The sequence below is a fragment of the Sardina pilchardus genome, chromosome 24 (assembly GCF_963854185.1).
Source record: "Sardina pilchardus chromosome 24, fSarPil1.1, whole genome shotgun sequence".
Lineage (NCBI taxonomy): Eukaryota > Metazoa > Chordata > Actinopteri > Clupeiformes > Clupeidae > Sardina > Sardina pilchardus.
Genome location: NC_085017.1, coordinates 482,501 through 502,500, shown reverse-complemented (window position 1 = coordinate 502,500; position 20,000 = coordinate 482,501). Strand labels below are relative to the sequence as shown.

At 44.0% G+C, this 20,000-nt stretch overlaps 3 protein-coding genes across 5 annotated transcripts in view; 1 reads left to right on the top strand and 2 right to left on the bottom strand.

Moving 5' to 3' along the window:
- Positions 1-3,401, bottom strand: part of gpnmb (glycoprotein (transmembrane) nmb) — a 10,353-nt gene extending 6,952 nt beyond the window's left edge. For 2 of the 3 annotated variants that reach the window (XM_062529529.1, XM_062529530.1), the window contains exons 1-5: positions 3,115-3,401; positions 1,387-1,527; positions 1,143-1,301; positions 588-728; positions 1-47 (exon numbers count right to left, since the gene is read on the bottom strand). The exon at positions 1-47 is cut by the window's left edge and continues 115 nt beyond it. In XM_062529529.1, coding sequence (XP_062385513.1) covers positions 1-47; positions 588-728; positions 1,143-1,301; positions 1,387-1,527; positions 3,115-3,184 — 558 coding nt within the window. In that variant the 5' untranslated portion in view covers positions 3,185-3,401. The remainder of the gene's footprint in view (positions 48-587; positions 729-1,142; positions 1,302-1,386; positions 1,528-3,114) is intronic. The other variant, XM_062529531.1, reaches the window with a different exon arrangement.
- Positions 3,402-6,513: 3,112 nt separating this feature from the next.
- Positions 6,514-12,551, top strand: oxnad1 (oxidoreductase NAD-binding domain containing 1). The gene is made up of 8 exons (XM_062529528.1): positions 6,514-6,626; positions 7,016-7,194; positions 7,658-7,721; positions 9,146-9,252; positions 10,529-10,670; positions 11,079-11,327; positions 11,521-11,629; positions 11,811-12,551. Exons 2-8 carry the CDS (start codon positions 7,091-7,093, stop codon positions 11,963-11,965), a joined length of 930 nt encoding a protein of 309 aa, XP_062385512.1. The 5' UTR covers positions 6,514-6,626; positions 7,016-7,090; the 3' UTR covers positions 11,966-12,551.
- A 963-nt stretch (positions 12,552-13,514) lies between these two features.
- On the bottom strand, positions 13,515-17,375 carry rftn1a (raftlin, lipid raft linker 1a). The gene is made up of 7 exons (XM_062530078.1): positions 17,364-17,375; positions 16,755-17,202; positions 16,456-16,659; positions 15,772-15,878; positions 15,586-15,689; positions 14,485-14,560; positions 13,515-14,025 (listed from the first exon to the last, which is right to left on the bottom strand). The coding sequence occupies exons 1-7, from the start codon at positions 17,373-17,375 to the stop codon at positions 13,609-13,611; spliced, it is 1,368 nt and encodes a 455-aa protein (XP_062386062.1). The 3' UTR covers positions 13,515-13,608.
- Positions 17,376-20,000: the final 2,625 nt, after the last annotated feature.

Genomic DNA, 20,000 nt, shown 5'->3' with positions numbered 1-20,000 from the left:
CAAGGTCAGGTGGGACGACTGTCCATCACACGTCTCAAAGTACTGACCTGCAGACGGAGGGAGAGATGGAGAGATAGAGAGGGAGCGAGAGGGAGGGAGAGGGAGAAACAGAGGCAAGAGTGTTGCAACCACAGATGATGTTTTAATCCCCTTTTTTGACCATGGATCAAGAACGTCTATACATTTGTTTCATCAGGTCCCTTTCCACCATGCACCATGCAGTCTGCACTGATAATGTAGGTTCTTGATTTTATACACCTGTGGAACGGGACTTCACGAAGCCCATGAATAGCCTATATATACTATATGTGGCCACTGGCCATACATAATCAATATAATAATAGGCTAATAATAAAGAGCCACCAAGTGCGCCACATATGTAACCACAACTCATTAAGTTAAAGACTAAAATATAATACCAGAGAGAAAAATTAGCCTTCAGGCGTAAAATGGAGGAAAGAGAAGGTGAGGGAGGATGGGTGTTCGCTGTGGCAGTAAGGAAACTGATGCGTGATGGTGCGTCTGATCTGCAGACCTGAGGAGATGGTTAGCGGCTCGTGCGCGTGTGCGCCCGCTCGGTTGCTTACCCATGGTGTGCCAAACATAGACGTAGCCCTTGCGTCTCCAGTCGTTACTCTGAGGAAAGGGTTTCCCGTCCGGGAACACGTTGCAGCGCTTTAAGTTCATACACTTCCCAAAGCCGTAGTCATCCATCCATGATCCATTGGCTGAGTTCAGCCAGAAACGTGAAAAAGGACAATAAGTTACTGACATAAAGTAGATTATTTGAGGAAGCAATTTTCGGAGATATCCAAGTAGCCTATAATCTTAAAGTTCAAAATGTGTTCATAATGACTACTGGACAAGTGTAAATTGGATTAATAAATAATTTAAATATACATTTTTGATATGTGAAAATACATTAACCTACTATGTTTGCACGCTTTACATGTGATATTTAAAATATGTACCTTTCAAAAATAAGCATTGGATAACCAACAAGTCAATGAAATCTAGAGATTTCATCACATCCATTAGAAGGCCATTATCCACTAGTTCTCCTGTTCTGATAAACATCACTATCTGAACGGAAATGTTTTGAAATTGGTGAAGCAGTGAAGGTCAGCTTGTTAGAGAAGCACCTGAGGCCTCCATACCGTCTTCACAGTGCTCGTCGTTCACCACGTCTCCGTTGGCGCCCACCTTCGTGCACGGGGCGTGCTCGATCGCCGCAGTGAAAGTGATGCTCGAGCCGTTCATGGCGGGACTGTCACTCGTCAGACGAACCGTCGGCGCGGGTCCTGAATCAGAAAACAAATGGATTTTGCCACGCAGACACAGCAGGTGTTTATTGGGCCATGTAGCAATGTAAATTCCCAAACTTACCTCGTTTCCGTTGGAGTTCTGGTTTCATAGGTGGGTAGAGTTTATCGTCCCAAGGGATCGAGTCAGGGTCCCATCCCGGGATGGGGAACGGTATAGGAAACTTCTTGCCTACGTGTTTATGAGCGAACATGTCCGCGTATGCTGTAGGAAAGAGAACGCGCGAGGATGAGAGTGGCCAGAGTTCAAATTAAGACTTATCAAGCTAAACAAATGGCTATGAATGTTCCACTGTTTTGTGTTTAGAGAACTTCCACGCTGCTTTAAATTAAAAGGAATTGGATGAGAACTTCACACAAGCACGCATGGTAAGGAGTTTAAAAACGTTATATGGATGCGTTTGATGGCTCTCTTTGTATCTCCATAGGCGGTGCAATGCAAGTCCAGATGTGACAGGTAGCCGATGCAAAGCTTTGTAACGTGATGTTTGGTGTTTTATTAAGGACTAAAGAAAAGTCTAGACCTCCAATGATGGTCGTTCTCAACTTCTGAATACACAAGACTACTAAAATACTTCACACGAGCTATAATTAAAGACCATAGGCTATTAACATAACCATGCAAAGTATCAAGTAAACAACTAAAAACTCCTCGAATAAAATTAAAATGGCAAATATTCGTTTAACCTATATACTATTAATTATACCCTGTGTCATAGGCCTTTGGCATTTTGATAATAAAACAACAAAACACAAGATTTATATATACATTCTAGTACAAATTCCTTCAACAGAGACACCTGTACTAGACGCTTGGGCAAGAATGCAGCAGGCTAACATTTTAAAACATGTCACAAAATCTTATTGATATGAATGTTTGGATGGGAAGAATGTCAAGAATAAAACATGGAGTAGGCTATAGAACAATCCTCCACACGTGAGTCAACCCATAATCACATTAAATTATAGACTAGGATATACAACAATAGATACTCATTGATGCACTTATTACACTCATTGATGCACTTATTGTGTTTTTTTTATTTGTTGTTAGAAGTGCTCTTAAAAGCTTAAATGTTTGTTGTAAGTCGCTTTGGTTAAAAAGCGTAAGCCAAATGTAATGTAATGTAATGTATAATGTAACAACAAATTAAATCGTTTCAACATGCTTGGTTAAATATGTCTGAAATATAGCCAAATTCCACTCTGTGTAATCCTGACAGGTAGCCTCCACATTATTGCCGCATTAGTGAAATATTAGTGTATATATTCTGTTCTATTTAAGTAAAGGCAATATATCTATCTATCTAATTAACAGAGACTAAAGTGAATACGCACAACTGTCTGTTCCGAGAAACTCAATTCACAAGACACGGTGCGCGCATTCGCGTAACTGCATAATTGGGTTCATGGGACTGAACAGAGACCAAGCGCGCGGACACCACTGCTCCAAATAAACAGGACAAGGGGTTTCCAGATTTACCTATTCACAAAATAAAATATTTTAGATAAGAAAATCATACCTATATTAAAGCTTTCAAAAAACGAATCGAATATACCACTTAGCCTAATGTTTCCTAGAACTTGATTAGCCTAATATATCTCCCTGGTCAGTTAAACAGAATTTTACAAGAAAAGAAGACCAATGCAATTTTTGCTCTTTTATGAAAGGCTGTACAGCTTGAAGAGAGACACATGTGTTTTCAAACAATATGAGTAACTGCCTGTATGTTTTTAATAAACTTGATTTCTGTGCGCTCTATTGTTTATCTTAACGGACAAAAATACTTACTCTTTTTTCCCTCGACTTGAGCGACAACGAAAGCGCAGACGAGCAAGCACACACATTTTAAAACCTCCATAGTTCCTCTCGCGTGTGCAAATTCACCCTCCTATCTGTTACTCCTCGATCTCCGCGCAGGAATTCCAGCTTCCACTCCCGGGTCCCTCTTCTGCCGTCTGATCGCACAGGCTCCCGTGCACCTTTCCCCCCTGCGCCCGAGCCATAATTGAATAGTGGCCACGGCGCGCGCAATCATGTGACGACTTCATAACGAGATGCATCTCATGTCTTATTAGTGCGCTCGCTCGCGGGGCTCACGCTACTCATGAAAACTCAGCTGCACAGTACTGTACCCCTCACAAACAAACAAACACACACACACACACACACACACACACACACACACACACACACACACACACACACACACGTGTTGACGAAGTTTCGGTAGCCTTGGCTATTTCAGCCCTCTTCTTTTTATGTGAAAAATCCAAATTGGTTCATTCCCTCCTCTCACCTCTGGTGACCCGAGGAGAGTTTTAGAGGTGTCGTCACTCCCAATTTCACAATGACACACACTCATTCTCATGACAAAACCTGATGGGACCTCATCCATCAACTATGAGTCAAGCAGGCGAGACTTAAACGTCCCTTTTCCTGTCACAGGATCCAGTCAACCTCTGCACACGTGCTCAAGAACATCAGATTATATTTACTGGTCACAAAATGTTTTATAGGCCTAGCTAATGTTAGGCTCACAAAACATGCCTAGTAGTAGGATAGGGGGCAATTGGAACATTTTCTTTTTAGTGACATGCTCTGAGTTCAGATTATTACCAGCACCTGAAACATAAAGGCTAAAACATTGGTTATAAATAAATTATTATTATCTGAGAATCTAAACTAGAGAATGGTAGAATTACTCCAAGTAGCGTACTGCAGTAGTTCACCTTGCTCAAAGGAGCTGTAGGATATTAAAGGACAGGCTGCAACACACATTTTCTTGTAGGTCTCCAATAAGCCTGGATAATTGACTTCAGTCATATGTCTGCACAGGCCAGGTCAGCTTCATGAGAAACAACTACTTTTTGTTCAGTGCCTTGTTTGCCTTTTCAAGAGAGTCTCACTCACATCTGTAAGAACTAAGAAGCATAGGCATAGCAGTCAGCGTGAGCCCTTATTGCTGGCAATCTCAGTTGGAAACCGTCTTTTTAAGGAGATTTTCAAGAAATGTAGGCTACAGATGGCAGACAAGGGTAGGCAGAATAAGAGGAAGATCTGAATGTGTTCTGCTCAAGTATCCTCAAAGTACAGAGGAACACACCTAGCAATGCATGTAGGGCTGAATAAGGCCAATATACCCATTAATAATTCAAATACAAAATAAGCTGTCAAATTCTTCAAGCACCCCAAAACAAGTTATAAAGCCCTAAAAAACAAAGAGGTGAGTATAACAACAACCCCACTTATCCAGCTAGTCTTGAGTATCACACAAACTAATAATCCAACAAACCACAGTAATAGTCAGTCTGAGGACCTTGCCACCCTTGCTCAAACAATTCGGCCTAACCAACTTATTATATTGGAATGAAACAACAAAAAATAAACTTCAATATTATTTGGCCCTAAACAGAGTACACTGCGGCAGACTATCCACAGTCACTGATATCAGGTAGAGAAAAACCTTGACCAGGTACAGATTAAGCAATCACTGTCTGGCTACTGAGAAGGGCAGACACAGGCACACCTGGCTGCCCAGAAAAGACAAGCAAATGTAACCAAGGCAACCACAGAGTTTCACTTCTTGACTGAATGCTGCCAATGGAAAGAAATAGGCCTACGCAATTCTTTCCTAAATTCAGAAAAAATGAACCCAGATTTCCAATACTATTACACAAGCAGCAAGAGAGTGCAAGAATCACAGCAAGATATATGCTATTCTTGCCATAACGAAGGGGGTCACCTCATCAGTGAAGCACACAAAGAAACAAACATGCACACACACACACACACACAAAACTTTGACAAACGGTCCCTAAAGAGCAGCAGAAGACTGAGTAGGGAAATCACATATGTATTACAGTTTTTCTCGATTGTTAACACACATTTTCTGAAAACATGCCTCATACTCTCAGAACTCTACACACAAATCCAAAACAACACACACAATGGGCAAAACCCTGCAATTTTCCTGCACTTTACCTTCAAAACAATGCAATTTCTCCTCAAAATGCTCTTTTGTTCTCAAGAGACACACACAAACCATCATATATCAAGACATTTATAAGGACCAGTTGAACACTGATGTGCTCAGTGTAAAACACTGCAATGAATTGAAAACACTTCTTCTCCATTCATCATAATGACTTGGGCCTTTTTTTGTTCAGTGTTACCCTACAAACAGTACTACAAACAGTAGATACGCTGAAACAGTAAGTTGATATGCTTACCCTATCAATATTTTTAAATATCTCATTTTTTTCTATTATTTTTCTTAGTATTTGACGTAATGTTATGGCGTTTTCTTCTAGGACAATGCTCATGATTTCAGTTTCCTGTTCAGGAGACAGAAGCCCTTGTGTTGGTAATCTTTCGGCTGCCAAACAAATAGTAAAATACTGTAAACTGTGTAGGAATACAAAGTAGGATTACTTTCCCCAAATACTTGAAACATACTTTATTTTTACAGTCCTATACAGAACAGCCCACAGGCAATACTGTAGCCTACTATTGTGCTCATTGAGCTGTATTGTACTGTCCGGTACTGTACTGTATTGATACAGCACTGCAATGTTCTAGTGGCTCGGATCTCATCAGAGATTACGGTCCTTGGCCTCCCCATCCTCCTCCTCTTACTCTCACTCCTCTGGCTCTGCCTCTGCCTGTACTACTACTGTAATACTAAAGCTCTGATTGCTAATTGTAAGACTGTGTGACAGGAGTTTGCCCATCTGATGAGTCAGTGTCCATGGTAGGGCAGTTAGCCTTAGAATTTGAATGAGTGTTCTTTGTGAAAACAAGAGATTTTCTTCATGAAAATTGTGTCTAATGCACAGAATTGTGTGTAGTGTTTTGAAAACAGTGTGTTATAGAACTGCAATTTGGGTGTAAAGCAGAAATTGTGCAGTTCAGCAGAATCGGTTCAGGAGGTTGGTGCATGAGCTACATATTATGGGAATTGTGTCTCAAGTACCAGAAATTGTGTGTAAACAATTGAGAAAAACTGTAACAATACATGCTAATATTTTATTTAGACCCAACAAATTGCACACAAAACTTGCAAATCAGCATCAGCACATTATTTGGTATGAGACATGTAGGCGACGACATCCTTCCCACACGGGGGCGCTACAACACATCCGTGATACGCGTCCAGTCGTTAAAAAAAAAATCCCCAATGAAGAAGGACAAATTATTTCCGTAGTCGAAGGTCATGTACACCGGTTTGTATGTTTGTGTGTGTGTTACACATGACATGAGTTATGAAACAAGATGATGTAAATACAGGCTAACATTGATTGGTGAGTGTGTTGCAATCACTTACATATACATAATTGACAATAGCTTAATACGTTTGGAGGAACAACTGTTAGCGACCATAGCGGTAACACATTATTGGTACTGCGTACTGAATTAACGTTAGCTAATGCTAGCCGGCCACTTGACAGATCTCCAAGTAAGTCATCCGGATGAATGAGCACTTTCCGAGAGAAAACTGCCTGGAACTAGTTTACAGTTGGGCAACGAAGGTTAAACATCTACAAAAATATTAGATAAAGCTGGTTTGCTGATGTAGTATCGTACGTTAACTACCGTACGTTAGCTAACCAAGTGACAAAGAGGCTGAACCTCTATGCTAGAACTTTCACATTATTTGTCTACTTATAATTCATTGTCATTATGTCCACAGAATGTCCTCGCCATCCTTTACTGGCGTTTACTGCTACTGACGTTTCGACAAAGTTAGTTATCTGAAGGAGGCGAGATGAGTGCTTCCTGTTTACTGAACACGGCCGCTAGAAACCTCTTCTCTTCTGGAATAGCAGGGTTTCTCCGTCCCGGCACATTGTGTTCCTGCGCTTTCTCAAGGTAAAACCAGTCTGTAATCTACCTTTATTTTGGCTGCTGAAGTTGTTTATTTTGTGGTTTATGCTCACGTTGTAATCTACGAGCTTGGGGTGGTGTGTATGATAGGTATATGTAGGCGATATGACACATAGTATTTAAATCATTTGGGAGGCTGATATTCATGGATTTTTGCGTATGGCCGCTGGCCAGCATTTTGTGTTTGTTACTCTGGAAACGTCTACATTGTGTCTGACACTTTGTAGAACAGTTTGTTGTGTGTCAATAGCATGAATAACATTACTTATGGTTTGGAATTATGTGATGTAAACCATGTTATGAAATAGACCAAGGCCTCCTTGGGTTGCGAAGCCCATCTCTGTCGAGATGAGGCAAGTTTGTGAGAGATTCCACTTTGTTGTTTGTACTTTGTGGACCGATAAACAAATATTATTTCATGACATGCACCCTATTCTCTTTGTTGTAGACAAATGACGACGCCAGGAAGGGTTGACCACTTGGACAGAACAGCCAGTAACTTCAGACAAATGGTGTGTGTGTAGGAACACTTCCTCCCAAACACACACTCGCACAATGATTTTGACTGTTTGGGATCTGGTTTAGAGTTGTTTTGGTCAGTCTTGGGGGTAAGAGGCTGTTTGAGTCTCTACCCTACATCAAACCACTAGTCTAACACGTATTTGAGCTGTGTGATGTCATTTAACAGCTATCATCTAAGGGTACGGCATTTTGATTGGGAGGTCATCACTTTATTTTTTATTTCAAAGGCAAAAATGACCATTCAGACCACTTAGATGTGCAATAGTAACTAATGTCTTATAAGAAAAAATATAATGGCAGTACATTTCTGGAGCTAAGATGTAGATCTGATTCAAACCCTTCATGTAATTATTGAATGGAGACTGTGAAGCTCTCCCACAGCAGTGCATTACCTGTTTCCACTGGCTGCTGTGTCAGGTGTGAAATAATCTTCAGTAATCTCACAATAATCCAAGCCAACCCCTGGGTTTGGCACAGCAGAGACTCCCCTTTCTCTCTTGCTGTCTCTACAAAAGTCTAAACCGAATCCTGAATGAACCCACAGTTTTAAATATGCAGAAGATAGCGTTTCCATGATAAACCTTTATGCAGTTTTCACATATTGGTGCCCATCTGAGGATTTGATTGGGTGGTAGAGGAGGAGGAGTGTGCAATGCACCTTTCAACCACTGGGGGGTGAAATTAAACAAATGCTCTTCAGAAAGCAAATAGTGTTCCAGAGGACATTACTTTGATGTGGAGGGGATGACGCACAGAAATTGATAAGTGCAGTGTAAACCTAACCTGACTTTCGCCAGATCCTGTAGTTCGCTGTCTGCTTCACACAAGGATCTGGGACTTCTCGATAGGGTATGTATTTCTGAAGGCGGGTCCTTGTAAAACATCCTCGCATGTGATTTGATAAACCACTTGCCTGTTATCTTGAATGACGTGCTCGGCTTCTTCAAGCTCTTGCCAAACCCGGTCGGAAGAAGAGTAAAAACATCCTTGCCACCAATAAATGTCTTCAAAACTATTCTCTGTTAATCTTTTAAAGAATGAATACTCGATAGATCCGACAAAACGGTTGAAATAGCAGAATCAATGTCAGCACAAGACTCCTCGCTGCGTGCCGCCATTGTTATTTGAATCAAACACTCGCTTCAGCGCTCCTGATTGGTTGCTCATTTTTTGAGCAACCGCCAGGGGTTTGGATTGCACTCGCGTCCAGACCCTTGTGTGGAGCTCAGCGAAACGCCTCTGGTGGAGCATGGCGGAACTACAAGGGTCTGGCGAGAGTCAGGCTAGTGTAAACCTGTAACTTAAGAGAAATCTAAAAGCAGCGATCTCAGGTTGAAACTAAAGACTGAGGTCCTGAGCTGAGATTTGTTTGAATGTCTGTCTCTAATTGATGATGTCATCAATGTGTTCACAGGACGTCTTCCCTGCTCGCGTGTGTGGCATCATCAATGAGTCAGCGTCCATCCGCAGACTGCGCCTGGAGATGCCGGACTCCAACTTCAGCTTTAGAGCTGGACAATGGTGAGGACATTGACCTTTTACCTGTGACCTTGACCCTGCCCTTTGTCTTACTCTTTTTAAAAAGTGTATGTGTGTGAGAGCATGTACTGTACAAGCCCCCAGAATGTAGCACTGTATCTGCGTTAGGCAAGAGATCTATGTTAATGCTCGCCAGATTTCTCCTTTAAGAACTCCACAATAGAATTCTTTTGTTAATATGAAATACAACTCATTTTCTGACAGTGACCCTCTGGGAGATCTAGCAGATGCACCTCCAGGTCTCAGTGAGGCTTACATAACTTGATACTGCAATTTTACTCTATTTTCTTTACCAAACTGCTCAAGCTCTGTCAAGTTGGAGGGGTAGCGGGTGTGAATAGCCGTTTTCAAGTCCAGCCACAGATTTTCTATGTCAAATGGCAAATCAAATAGAGGAAGATTCCATTTATTAGAGTAATGAAAGCAGAATATCCAAGGGGCTGAATACTTTTTATAGACTCTGTAGGTGTAAAACCATGTGGCACTGGTCCCTGAAGATATCAGACAGGTGCAGAGACAGTCACTGCCACTGAACAAGCCAGCCAGCCAGACAGAACTGAACGTGATCTGAGCATATAGTGGCAGGCAGGCCCTTACAGTGTGTGTGTGTGTATGTAGGACAGAAGTGATCATTGAGGTGAAGTCTCACTCCCTAGCCTGTCAAACCTCTTTGAAGGTCTCCCTGCAAGCTCCGTCACTGTCAGCAGTTGTAGGATTTTTTCTGTGAATAGACGTCTCCATATCACTCCATACCAGAAGTTATCCAGGAACGTGCCTTTTAGTGACGGTTGGCTGTCAGAAAAAGGGCTACGATTCAGATTCTTTAAGGGATAACTTGTGCCGGTGCACCCTGCAGGGGTCACTGTTGAGCCCTGCTGATTTCATATATACAGGACAGGTGTTACATAGGCTATATGCACGGAAGGCTGTTCAGGAGCTCATTTGTTTCCGATGAAGCCAGGTGTGTTTAAACCTGCCGCTGTTGTTAATGTGATTAGTGCCGCTTGGTTGTTATACCTAGGGAATCAGCACGTTGTGATGTTAAAGGATTTTGTGTGTGGAATTTAAAAAAAAAACCCATATCTTCAGTGTGTGAACCTGTAAGGAGAAAATATAACAGAAGATGCCCCTATATCTCTCTGTTCCTGTGGTTCTGTGGTATCTGGATAACGCATCAGCTAAATGCATTGAATAGAATAAAATAAAGTGTGTGTGTGTGTGTGTTTGTGTGTGTGACTGTGACTGAATTCCTCCGCAGGGTTGATTTCTTCATCCCTGGGATGCAGAAAGTGGGGGGATTCTCCATGTGCTCGGCCCCTGGTCTGCTCAGGAGGGAGGGCGTGATCGAGCTGGCAGTCAAGTTCACAGAGCACCCCCCCGCACACTGGGTGCACACGAAGGTTGGTGTGAGAGTGTCAGAGTGTTTCAATAGACTAGGTGCATGAAAGGCTCTCCCTGTAAGTTTGAAAATTTCCGGTGGAGTGTTAACTGTGTTGTAACGGCATCATCTATTATATTCTGCTCATTACATCTTCACTCCGACACTGAATATCTTGTGTGCGCGATAATAATTTGAACACATTATAATTTGAACACACACATAAATACTTTCTTGCAAAGTGCTGATTTCCTAGTGCAATACCTGGATTATACCTTTAAATTCCCTTTTGATATGCGTGCGTGTGTGAGGACCAGAGGATGATGCTGTTGGTGTATTGTGTGCGTGCGTGCGTGCGTGCGTGCGTGCGTGCGTGCGTGCGTGCGTGCGTGCATGCGTGTGTGTTGACTCATCTCTATCTCCCTCTCAGTGTGTGCTGGGCGCCCAGGTGGCTGTGCGAGTGGGCGGGGACTTCTACTTTGACCCCACCCCTGACGACAGCCCATTGGACCTGCTTCTGATTGCGGGGGGCGTGGGGATCAACCCTCTGTACTCGATGCTTCTACACGCGGCGGACCTGAAGCGCCACTCACACACACACACCACCGAGCGCACGTACACACCAGGGCACACACACCTCCTCTACAGTGCCAAGAACACACAAGAGCTGCTCTTCAAGGTATGTGGGTGAGGTGTGTGTGTCGGAGTTGAAGTGTTTTAAAACTACGTACATATACCTCATGATGATGTGCAGATGTAAATAGTCATGTGAGATTAAGTGTGAATGATAGAAGATGACTGTAAAATATGAAAGACTGTTGCTGTACATGTAGAGGAATGATGCTTAATTGTGTGTGTGTTCTCCACTCTAGAAATCCATCACAGAGGTGTGTGAGGAGTTTCCTGAGACATTCTCCAGCAACTTCCACGTCACGCAGCAGACAGCAGAAATTGAGCTGGAGCTTCAACCTTATGTTAAATGTATGTAACACACATACACACACACACACACACCACATTAAATATGAATGTGACCATCAACTCATTTGAATGTCACTTCGCAACTGTAGGATGACATCAGAAAAATGTGCAGTGGTTTTATATAATATAGAGAGAATCAGTGGATTGCTGTTAGTCATTGTGTGTGTGTGTGTTCATTCAGATGGGCGGATATCAGAGGCGCAGCTGGAGCATTGTTTGAGTGAGCGGACGTTCTGTTTCCTTTGCGGTCCTCCGCCCATGATCGAGAGCGTGTCGAATGTTCTGCGCTCAAAGGGCCTCTCCGAGGATCGCATCCGCTATGAGAAGTGGTGGTAGAACGTTCCTAGAACCCCTCGAGAACCGGACCACGCCGGACTCACATCAGACCCATCTGGGTCAGAACCCTGACCGCTGCTGCCTGCTGCTCTACACTGGAATCAGGCCATACCCAACAACAACAACAATAAAAACACTACGTGTTTCCATGGAGACCCTCTGGGGACGATGGACGTGTCCTGAGATTATTCTCTGGACGGAAAATAAGTCCATGTTTTCACGCACAATTTTACATTTGAACATTTTTCTCCTGCCTTTTCCCTGAGCCTGAGTGCAATTGAGCTCTCCAGCTTGTAGAGTATTTTTTTTTTAACCTGGACCTGGGATTGCCAATCTAGAGGAGGAAGAGAGGAGAGAACCTCTCCAAGCAGCTTTTAATCTGTACTTTTATTCTTTTTATTTTTATTACACTCACAAAGCAGATGCTCAGATCAGCTCTATGCTCTTTGTACAGATAGACTCATGTGTGCTGTACAGAAATGAGAGTAATGTATTTATGAAAACATTGCACATAGAAATACAGTTGCTGTAATGTTGAATGAACTTTTCCAAGTTGAGTTTTAAAATATAAGACAATTGTGGGGCATTTCTTTAGTCTGCATGGACAGTTGAACACATGTTTCCATCACACATATGCAGTCTTATGCTAAGATAGGTTTTAGCAGGTACAGTAGGTTTAGTTGAGGTTTAGCACATACTGTTTATTGAGTTCCCGAAAGCGAATTTGAGCAATCACTATGGTCATGGTGACATGAGAATGTTGAAAGATGTTAATGGCCCAATCCCAATTTCTGCCCTAAAGACTTGGACTAAGGACTCACAGACTTAATTGATCTCAGGTGCTAAGTGAGTGAGTGTGTGAGGCCACATGGGCTCAGATAGGTATTTTGGGATTGGGACAGCACTTCACGAGATCACATGTACCTTGGCGATGTTTACTAACAAAGACGTTGCTAACATTTGCACCATGCACGTGTGTGTTGTGCTGTTGTTTACCTTCATTTCCGGATTTTTCTATGATCTCCGCGGTAAACGTCACAACACTTTGAACTGTGGGTAATTCCCTTAGGTTAAGTCTGCACCGATGCAGACTCACGGAAAGGGCTTGGTAAATGTGTACTCAAACCCTCACGCCTGATGTAATTCGACATTGGGACAGCCCTAAACCGTTAAGAATTTCGCGAGAACGCGCACCAAAGTCCGCGAGTCCGGACATTGGGATTGGGCCATAGAGTTAATACCCTTTATACGCATACTTACAAAGGTAGAAATATTTCCACATTAGTGTTCAAGTGTAGTGATATTTTGAGACTATATGCTATTTCATTTCAAATGCATGTTCTAGTCTCACTCAAAACTACTCTGATTAACCTTGTTTTGTCCTCCAACAAAAATGTATATTGTTATGCAAAAATAGACCCTAGGTTGAAAAAAAACCCTGAAATTCCGCTTCAAGGTGGGGATTGAGTTTTGTACCAAAAGCTCAAATGAATACAGACATAAGGGTTGGGTCTTAACCAAAAAAAAGCCATTTGATTTAATGGTGTTGGAATTTGGGCTTTACACACACACACGCTCGTATTCCACATTTTCAGTGTGTCGGAGTGTTGGTGGTTGATATGATGGAGGCGGTGTCACTCCTATCAGCAAACCCCGGAGAACAGTGCATGCGTGGCACATTGCCTCACTTCCTCTTCCTGTTTCAGCTCCTCCTCTTCTTCACTCTGGCCATTCTTATTGGTGCATTCACTTGCCCCTCCCACTACTTCCTGATTGTCCTCTGTGTCCCCACTCTCTTCTCTTTCATCCGGAGGTTCTGATTGGCTGACTCTCTCCGCACTCTTTGTACTTTCCTGGTTCATGCCCTCCTCCTCAACCATCCCTTCTTTTCTTTCGTCTGTCTCTTCCTCCTCCTCTTCCATTTCTCCTTCTCCATCTGTCTCTTCCTCCTCTTCTTCCTCTACCCTCTGGGGAGATAATGCCCATCCTGTTTCAGCATCTTCTGTTCCACAGTTGAGCGAGTTTCTCTTTGTCCTGTTCAACCCTCTGAAGAGCAGCTTCTGCAATACACACACACACACACACACACACACACACACACACACAAATACACACACACACAGAGTGTACAGTCTGTGCAAACCTCAAATTCTCCTTTCATTAGATGTCTGTGAAGCTAATATTAGCGCCCAGAGTAGGAATAGGAAGAGTAAATTTAGCTGTGTGCAGTTTCCCCTAGAGACCTCCAAGTCTATGCTCAGAATCTCAGACACACACACACACAAAATCTAGACAGTTCGGCACACAGACACATGCAAATCACAAACAACACAGCACTTCTCTGCACAGACTTGTACAAAACAACTTAAGGTGAGTTAGGACTGCAACTGACTGGCTGTAACTGATGTGAATTGGAATAGTGAATTGGTCAGTGTTTGGTAGTAGCCCATGCACTGAACTGGGGTGAGTATGGTTTTGGGAAACGTGCCCCTGATAGGGGTGGATGGTCCATTACGTACCCGGCGCTCCCTCCTCCTGCGCAGCTGCACAGGCCTCTGCAGGAACAGGATCTGCTTGGTGGCCAGACTGCCGTCGCTAGGAGACAGAGGGGAGGACACGGGGGTCAGTAGCCCAGGTTCAGCTGCAGCTGGAGCGGCTCTAGAACTACTGTAGTCCCTGTGGTGGGGCAGCACTCATGGAGCTATTATATATATAGGACACTGTGCTGTAGAGATGCTGTCCTGACAATGATAATGCACTCATGAACTCACCAACGTCATCAAAATATACCATGACAGTCATGGCAGCCAACAGTCAGATCAGCTAAGTAGCTGCTGGGTGGTTGGTGGCTTGTGGGTAACAATCTTCCATCTGGCCAAAAAAGTTTGATTGATTGATTTCCTCAATGTGTTCATAGTGAAGAGGCGGAACCCCACCACCCACGCATGTGTTAGCCCAGCCTAGTCTTTAAGTTACTACAAATCTGACATCAAATGACTCTAATAAGGGAAGTGTGTGTGTGTGTGTACACAGATGTACCCGGTGATGGGCCAGCTACTAAGACAATGCAGTGAGCTAAGCTACCAGCTACTCTATATTAAATTAATCTTAACTACACAAAAGCTACCTAAAGATCAAATGTAGCAAGCTAAGTTACATTTTACAAAAGCAATTCGTTACATCAGAAGCTACTTTGTAATTTACAAAACAATGACCGTAAAACAATAAAGTGAACCAGCTTCATGACAAGTCAGTGTTATGGCAATGACCTAGCCAACATAACATAACTCAGCATAAAAGACACAGTAACTTTATTACCCTTTTGTAGACATGTGGGCTATAACATATGTTCAGTTCAAAAACTATATCCAAAATCAATTTGAGAAAAACAGGCTTCACACAACAGTGAAAGGAAAGTAGGGCCTACTGAGATGAGTGTGCATATGTGGCCTACTAAGTGTGCATACGTGGTCCAAATTAGATGCCTATTTCTTAAGTTTGCAGAGTAAACTGCAAGCTTACTTTCTACTGCAACTCAAGCTCTTTAACTTTAACACTATATTGTAAGTACTTGATTGTTGGGGTACAAGTAGTGAAGCACTGCCCATCATTGCGTGTACCTGTTTGTGCGGATGAGAGGTGTAGGCAGCACACACATCAGCTTCCATCCATACGGTGCCAAAGACAATAGGAGTGGTGTGTAGTCCGCCTTCACTGCTACGCCCTACACACACAGACACACTTTAGAAAGACTGCAGTGGAGGTTATTTGTTATTTTAAAGTAGCTCCTGTTAAAAAAGACTCACATCAATAACTGTCCACTGCTCCACCACAATAGCATCATAGGGTGTGATTACCTCAGCATCATCTGGGGGAGCCTGGAAAATGAACACCCCTTGAACAGTAGAGGGCGCTGAGAGAGAAGAGAGAGAGAGAGAGAGAGAGAGAGAGAGAGAGAGAGAGAGAGAGAGAGAGAGAGAGAGAGAGAGAGAGTGTGTATTAGGGGAGGGAGGGCAGAGATCATAATGGGGTTACTGACAAGGGATCACTAATGTTTCAAATACTTATTACACTGTGGTTGGGTGACCACTGGATTCATTTCAATTCGATTCAGTTCAATTCAATTCAATTAATTTTTATTTGTGCGGGACAATGTGCAATTAATCCATAGATTAATAGATCCATTGATACATTGCACCAGAGTTAGCTTTAGGCTAGTTTACATCTGCTGTCCCAGGATGGATGGACAGTGTTGAAATAACCTACCTTTAGCAGAGCCTACTTCACCAGGTGTAGGACAAAGTATATGAAGGCAAAGTTAAAGAGAATGTCCACACACCAGAGTAGCTCAAATATTGATCTTGTTTTGCCTGAAAAAGAACCAGTCTGATAGGAACATTGCAGTTTTTTAATTAGCCTACAGTTTGGGAGCTACTCCGGTGTGCGGACATTCTCTTTAGCTTTACCTTGTGTAATATAAGAATGTGTACCTGTGTCTTCTACAAGGCATAAAAATCCATCGATCAGGCTGGCCCCATTGAGGAAGTGTTGGTTCATATGATCCAGCCAGTGGGCATCGACTCCAGTCACAAACTCCGCCTCCCATTGTAGCTGCAGTGGAATCCTGACTGAGTAGAACTTCTGTGAGCCAATCAGATTCTTTGTGTGTCTGTACAAGGCAAATAGCTGCACCCCTATAAATAAATACAATGAGGGAATGAATGTGAATAGCTGCTCTTTAACTGGCATGAACACTCCAGCTAGATCCGGTGTATACTGTCACACTTACGGTTCTGAGTGGGTGGAGTTTGATGGCAGTCTCCAGGCCGTTTCAGGAGCACATTATTGTTGTTGAGTGTGATGTGTGTGTTCTGTGTCTGGTTCTCCTGTGCAGGTTGTGTGTTGAGTGTGTCGAGTGTGTCATGCTCATCGGCGGCGTCATCTGTACACTCTCTTGTGTCCACGTCGCTCTGCCCTGGTTTATAACTCTCCAGTTCAGCTGGGCCAGTCTGCATCACCTCCGCCTGAGGCACTCTGCCTCCGCCCATGTCTGGAGATGCGGTCTCTGATTGGTTGGCCTGCGTCTGTGGGAGCTCTGATTGGCTGTGCACAGGGGAGGGGGTGGAGTGAAGAGAGGACAGCTCTTCGTGGTCCCAGTGGCCAGGGAAGCAGGGTCCACCCCCCGGCTGCTGTAGAAGTCCTACCAGTTCCAGACCCTTATCCGCCTGGTCCTGAACCTACGATGCCCCCCCCCCCACCCCGGAAACCACAAGAGAACACATCCGAAGTCATAACCATAAATATGTCCACCATTGAAGTAATAACCACAAATACAGTATGTTGACCATTAAAGGCAAAACCACTACCAGATCCTTATCTGCCTGCTCCTGGTCCCTACAGTGGACCCCATGACCACATTAGAAGATCATATCCAACATCAAATCCATAACTATGAGAACAAAAACATCCAGTAATACAGCAAGAAATTAACAGAACTCATCCACCATTATACCGTAAAACCAAAACAAACACATCCACCGTTAAAGTAAAACCAGAATAAAGTCGTCCACTAGGACATTACCATAAGGATACACATCTACCATTAAAGCTGGAAAAAGAACGTACTGTAACACATCCAACATTAAACTGCAAACCACAAGAAAACATCCACTATTAAAGCTACAACGAAGCTCTCATGTAAACAACAGATTACATGCAACATGGCCATACAGAGTTTGAGAATGAATGATGGAACAACGCTACATTCATGTAAACTGTAGAGGGATTAAAAGGACAGGCTGTTAGGAGTTGGCTGTAAATGTGTCTCCCTGTGGAAATGAGTATTAAGGATGGCTATCTCTTAGAGCGCCGCTGTGCACTGAAGAGATCTAGGGGATTTAGTAAGGGTCAAAAGGTTAGAATATTTAAATTAAATTCTTTTAAGTTGAGCAGTTTTATCTTGAGTTTGAAAACAGCTCAATATGACCTTTTTCATGTAGTTCTGGAACACGTCTGGGTCGGGAACTTGGTGACCACTGAAACACACGTCTGTCTCCAAGCAACACTCCTGCCTCTTTTGAGAGCTGTGGTGAAAACAAAAACAAAAGTAACATATGATGTTCACAAACCACAACATGCACTGTTTTGTCTCTTTGATGGGGACAGACTGCAAAGTGTGTGTGTGTGTGTGTGTGTGTGTGTGTGTGCGTGTGCGTGTGTGTGTGTACCCGTTTGCCTCCTTGATGAGCACGGCCCTGTGCAGGCTGCGGTACATCCTGGCTGCCTCTGGGCTGCAGGAGTGGACAAACGGGTGAACAGCGACCAGCTCATACCCCCGGCCACACCACTCCCTCACCTGCACAGGTAATTCTCTCACCGAGGACAGGCAGAGCAGAGACGACACACCTACATCTTAGAGAGGGATAGAGAGAAAGAGTGAAGGTGGGCGAGAGAAAGAGAGAGAGAAAGAGTTTTTACAAAGATCTCCAGAAGCTAACACAGCCAGGCAGCTACAGTACAGCGCTACACTTTGGGGGCTACATGGGAGCTCGCGGACATGCTCACGCACATGCCCCCAGAGTGGAGCACTGTAGCTCACGGACATCACGGACATGCCCCCAGAGTGTAGCGCTGTAGCTCACGCACATGCCCCCAGAGTGGAGCGCTGTAGCTCACGCACATGCCCCCAGAGTGGAGCGCTGTAGCTCACGGACATGCCCCCAGAGTGGAGCACTGTAGCTCACGGACATCACGGACATGCCCCCAGAGTGGAGCGCTGTAGCTCACGGACATGCCCCCAGAGTGGAGCGCTGTAGCTCACGGACATGCCCCCAGAGTGGAGCGCTGTAGCTCACGGACATCACGCACATGCCCCCAGAGTGGAGCGCTGTAGCTCACGGACATCACGGACATGCCCCCAGAGTGGAGCGCTGTAGCTCACGGACATCACGCACATGCCCCCAGAGTGGAGCGCTGTAGCTCACGGACATCACGCACATGCCCCCAGAGTGGAGCGCTGTAGCTCACGCACATGCCCCCAGAGTGGAGCGCTGTAGCTCACGCACATGCCCCCAGAGTGGAGCGCTGTAGCTCACGCACATCACGCACATGCCCCCAGAGTGGAGCGCTGTAGCTCACGGACATCACGCACATGCCCCCAGAGTGGAGCGCTGTAGCTGCCTGGCTGTGTTAGCTGCTGGAGATCTGTGAAAACTCGCCGGATTTCTCCTTTAAGAAATCCACTCTTTTGTTACGGTAATATGGAATACAACTCATTTTCTGACAGTGACCGTTCGACTGCACTCTGTTAAAGATTCTGGATAGATCCATGAGAACAGATAGTTATTGTGTGTGTGTCGAATACCATGGCTATAGTAGAGAGAGAGAGAGAGATATGATTGGACAGGTAATGGTTTGCACTGCAAATAGCCTCTGACATGAGTGCGCACAACAGTGCTGAACATTTGAACAAGCATTTGGTAAACAATGGGTTTTATTACGCGGCGCTGACAAAAATAGCATGGAATTGCAATCTACACAGTGGCAGTGGCGGTGGCGATGAAAGGGAGTGGCAGAGGTATTGTGCTGTGTTGTTTTGAATCGAATGGAATCAAACAACCAAAGTGAAGAGTGCTGTGCTCATGTCGGCACCTAAAGTATGAGGCCTTAACCCTTACTGAGAACAGACAAAGCAGAAAAGACCACACACACACACACACACACAAACACACACATAGACACGCGCATTTGCATACGGACACATACACATACACACACAGCATGAGAGCAAGAGAGAGAGAGAGATGGAGGGGGGAGAGAGAAAAGAAGGGTGTGGAGCCAAGAGAGGGATGGAGAGAGATATAAGGTGAACAGGTAACCCTCACAGAAGAGAGGGATGGAGAGAGAGATAAGGTGAACAGGTAACCCTCACAGAAGAGAGAGGGATGGAGAGAGAGATAAGGTGAACTGGCAACCCTCACAGAAGAGAGAGGGATGGAGAGAGATAAGGTGAACAGGTAACCCTCACAGAAGAGAG

Excerpts from the sequence above, each read along its gene's own strand:
- oxnad1 (XM_062529528.1), top strand. The coding sequence starts at position 7,091 with ATGAGTGCTTCCTGTTTACTGAACACGGCCGCTAGAAACCTCTTCTCT. Across the intron at positions 9,253-10,528 it reads AGCTTTAGAGCTGGACAATG|GGTTGATTTCTTCATCCCTG; the intron begins GTGAGGACATTG and ends ATTCCTCCGCAG. Across the intron at positions 11,328-11,520 it reads CACAAGAGCTGCTCTTCAAG|AAATCCATCACAGAGGTGTG; the intron begins GTATGTGGGTGA and ends TCTCCACTCTAG.
- rftn1a (XM_062530078.1), bottom strand. Across the intron at positions 15,879-16,455 it reads ATGCCTTGTAGAAGACACAG|CGCCCTCTACTGTTCAAGGG; the intron begins GTACACATTCTT and ends CTTCTCTCTCAG. Across the intron at positions 15,690-15,771 it reads AGCAGTGGACAGTTATTGAT|GGCGTAGCAGTGAAGGCGGA; the intron begins GTGAGTCTTTTT and ends CTGTGTGTGTAG.